We start from the raw sequence: 3,889 nt of genomic DNA, 5'->3' as shown, positions 1-3,889 counted from the left end.
TGTTCCATTTTACTTAGGGCAGCAGAAACTCTGCGCTCAGCACCTTGTTCTTGCCTGTTTTACTCCAGCCGTCAGTACTGCACTGCCAACTTCCTAGAGCTCTGCTGCTTTCCCCCAGCCCGGGTTAACAGTACACATTGAAAGGCAGTGCAGCAAGCACAGCTCTGGCAGCATTCCTGACTGGTGTGTGTTTTCTAGTGACCGTTATGCTGGAGAAAGGTGTTCCCTGGACAGTCCCAGAGACAGAAGCGCTGTATTTCTAGAGCAGGTACAGTACAGACAGCAGCCAAACAAGCATCTTATTCTGCATCAGGCCTTTACCTTCACTTGCAGAATGTCTCTGGGAGGGGGAGGACTGGTTGGCACTTGGCCTCTCTCTTGCAACTGCTTATTAAGGGATATGTGGTGTCAATGTGAACTTGCATCTGTGCCCTAGCAAACTGGCCTGCAGAAAAGCTTTGTTAGGAAAGAGGAGCACAGAGGCTGGGTCTCTGTGCCTCAGAAACCCCTTCTGGGCTGTAGAGATCATGTGCAGAAGAGGAGCGCCACTCCAGTTGTGAGTCAGCGTTCCTGGGGTGATTAAGAACTGGGTTGCCTGCTGACTTGTCTTGATGTTAGGCCTGTACATATTTTACATCCTTCCAGTAGAGCAAGTCAGATAGATAGGAGAAATTATTCAGCTAGTGACTGTGCAATGGAAAGAAAGGCCTGGTGACAGTGATCCCTGGTGGTTTTGCTGCTTCTGTGAGAACAGAGCCAGAAGAAGTGTTTAATAGGGATGATATGTTTGGAAAAACTAGACAAGCTTTCAGATAAGGAGTTTTCACCAGAAGTGGTATAATTGTTACTAAAATCTCAACAGTTGTTCATTACCTTGCACTGCAGTGACCTGCTGCTTCCATTTTGGACCTGATGGAGGACTTGTGTGCCTGAAAGCTTGTCCAATTCCCAGCTCTAATCTCTCTAATAAGAGATTTCCTCCTGTACACAAAACTTGTTCAGAAATGGGGATGGAAATACCATATTTTGCTCCTCTGTGTGTGACTTTCTGCAGAATCTGTGAGTCAAACAGCTCTTTTGTACTGTTTCTGAACCCTGCAGCTTGCCGTGGTCCTCCGCCCCTCCGTCCTGCTGCAATGAGTGGCAAGTCCTTGCTCTTAAAGGTCATTCTCCTTGGGGATGGTGGAGTTGGGAAAAGTTCCCTCATGAACCGGTACGTCACCAACAAGTTTGACTCTCAGGCTTTCCACACCATTGGGGTGGAGTTCCTAAACCGGGACCTGGAGGTGGATGGACGTTTTGTGACCCTCCAGATTTGGGACACTGCAGGACAGGAGAGATTCAAGAGCCTGCGAACCCCCTTTTACAGGGGAGCAGACTGCTGCCTGCTGACCTTCAGTGTGGATGACCGGCAGAGCTTTGAGAACCTCAGTAACTGGCAGAAGGAGTTTGTCTATTATGCTGACGTGAAGGACCCAGAACACTTCCCATTCGTAGTCCTGGGCAACAAGATAGACAAGCTTGAGAGACAAGTGAGCACAGAGGAGGCCCAGGCCTGGTGCATGGAGAACGGTAACTATCCATACCTGGAGACTAGTGCCAAGGATGACACCAATGTGGCAGTGGCCTTTGAGGAGGCTGTGCGACAGGTACTGGCCGTGGAGGAGCAACTGGAGCACTGCATGCTGGGGCACACCATTGACCTGCACTCCAGCTCCAAATCAGGGTCTTCCTGTTGTTAAGAGCGGCTGCTGCTTCGGGAATGTCGCTTGAGCCAGCGGCTGGATCAGAAGAAGCACGGGCAGCTCTGGGGCACTCTGAGGAGCGGGGCCACAAGGACAATAGGTGGTTTGCTCACTGAGGAGTTGCAGCCTCACCATCCGAGTTCTGGCTGGAGTTTTTGGGCACAGAGCATGTATCTGCAGGAGGGAGCTGTTAAAAGAGCATGTGAGCGTAGTCCTGCTTCCATCTCTGTCTGTTGTAGCAGGTTTAAAGGACTGGGTTAAAGTCCTTTAAATTCACTAAAGACAGTAGTGATCTGATCTGTACCAAGAACTGCCTGCAGAACACAGCTGAGAGCACCCTAGACAGTCTGTGAAGTATTTTAGCCCTGAACTCAAACAAATACTAGACCCACTAAACTCATGACCTTACTGCCAAAGGAATGTCTGCTCGGCATACTGAACGAAACCTGCTGTAGAGACTGTACCCATGCAGCTGTGAGAATGCCAAATACCAGAGTGGCTGAGATGAGTGTATCTGTTGTCTGGGATAAGTGCGTTTTGTCCTGAGACTGAAGTGTCCTGAGAATTGTTACAGCTCTGACGTGAAGCAGCATATGAAGGAGGGATGGACCTGTGTTTGAATGCGGCAGCATCGCTTCTTCTTAGCTGCCTATTCCTGATCTGTTTTTTCTCACCTCTAACTCTGTCTTGTGTGAGTGTTATTTTGTGGAGAGACTGCTTCTTGTTTAATATATGTTTCCTTGTCTCTTGTGGAGGCCTAACACCGGATCTTGCTTCTCATACCTTGAAGCCCTGGATGAAAAATACTGATGTGGACACTCGCTGGGTCATGTCAGAGGGTTTAGAGTTCAGGAGATCTGGAGCGTGAAACTTCTGCTGTTTCCTGTCACAAGTAATCACTGTGCCCGCTCTAGCAGAGCGGATGGAGGTGGGATCTCTCTGGGGTGTGCAGGTAGCTGAGGGAGTCATGTGTGGTCAGCTGCTAAACCCACTCTGTGTCCGGGACTGGTGACCACTGTGCTGCGTTAGCTGGTGGATCAGCATCTTCAGTTGCTTTAGCATGGATGTTCTCATCTGGATGCTGCAACTTACAACTGTTCACTTTATTACCTGTTGTCAGGTGCAGTGCTGCTGAGCACAGTGAACTCATGCCCTTGTCCTGGCCCTTACTCCTTAACAGGGAATCTGGTATGTTTTATCTGTAATTCATATGACAGACCTTATTTGTAGAGGGTGTCTGCTCGGTTAACTGGCCTTTGTTAATGGCTGCTGCACCAGTTCCACCTCTGTTCAAGGTGGCGGAAAAATGGGGGGGCAAGGAACCTTCTAGAAAAGGACATCAGGCTCCACTGATCCTGAGTGCTGCCCCCTGCTAGGTGTTAGTCCCAAGCTATCTGTGTAGCAAAGAGATGAATCCTTGCTGACTGCTGTCTTTACCATTAAAACCTCATGTCTTGCAACTTCCCATGCAAGCATTTGTCCAAAACTATGACTTTGCCCACAAGCACATAGGAGCCTGTCATGGGGACAGCTTCCCTTGAGTCCATATCCGCTAGCTGCTGAGTGCAGTTCCCACTGTGATGAGCTACTGGATGGTAAATTCTGTAGCTCTAATTGAGCAGCCTCACTGATGCTGTGCTTTAGAGCTGGGCACTCTGCCCTCACGCTGGCTGGTGGCAGCTAATCCCCATCACTCTGAGCACACAGGGCTCCCTCTGGGGGAGCTCAGGGTGATCCTGCCCTTCTCTGCAGGGCAGCCGTGTGTGGAAGGGACTGAATCTTTAATGCAAAGTGCTTTAGAGGGATCTGATTTCTAAACAGGGCTGAACACTCATATTCACAGGGATAGATAGGGAGTGTTTGCAGTCTCTGGGAAACCAGGTCCCTTGAGGTATAAGAGAAGGCTCTGTCTCTGTAGGTGCAACAGATTTTTATAGGATGTTAAAGCTATTGTTACTATTTACCAGTGTGTGACCTCCCCAGGCCTGCAGATTCTTCTTCGTTTTAACACTGCTCTATGTTTCCTTCAAGATCCCCCATTCCATTGCCTGTGGTTCTGATTTACATCTTGGAACAGACACATTCCCCCAGAGCTGTTATGTGCAGGGTCCAAGGTTGGGACAGGCTCAGGCCCCTGCACCGAG

The 3,889-nt window shown here is 49.4% G+C and overlaps 1 protein-coding gene across 1 annotated transcript; it reads left to right on the top strand.

The window, feature by feature from the left end:
• Positions 1–224: 224 nt before the first annotated feature.
• Positions 225–2,106, top strand: RAB9B (RAB9B, member RAS oncogene family). Its single transcript, XM_010022662.1, has 2 exons — positions 225–268; positions 1,102–2,106. Exon 2 carries the CDS (start codon positions 1,137–1,139, stop codon positions 1,740–1,742), a length of 606 nt encoding a protein of 201 aa, XP_010020964.1. The 5' UTR covers positions 225–268; positions 1,102–1,136; the 3' UTR covers positions 1,743–2,106.
• The last annotated feature ends 1,783 nt before the right edge of the window (positions 2,107–3,889 follow it).

The sequence above is a fragment of the Nestor notabilis genome, unplaced genomic scaffold, assembly GCF_000696875.1.
Source record: "Nestor notabilis isolate BGI_N333 unplaced genomic scaffold, ASM69687v1 scaffold6049, whole genome shotgun sequence".
Taxonomy (NCBI): domain Eukaryota; kingdom Metazoa; phylum Chordata; class Aves; order Psittaciformes; family Psittacidae; genus Nestor; species Nestor notabilis.
This window is presented reverse-complemented; position numbering and strand designations above follow the sequence as displayed.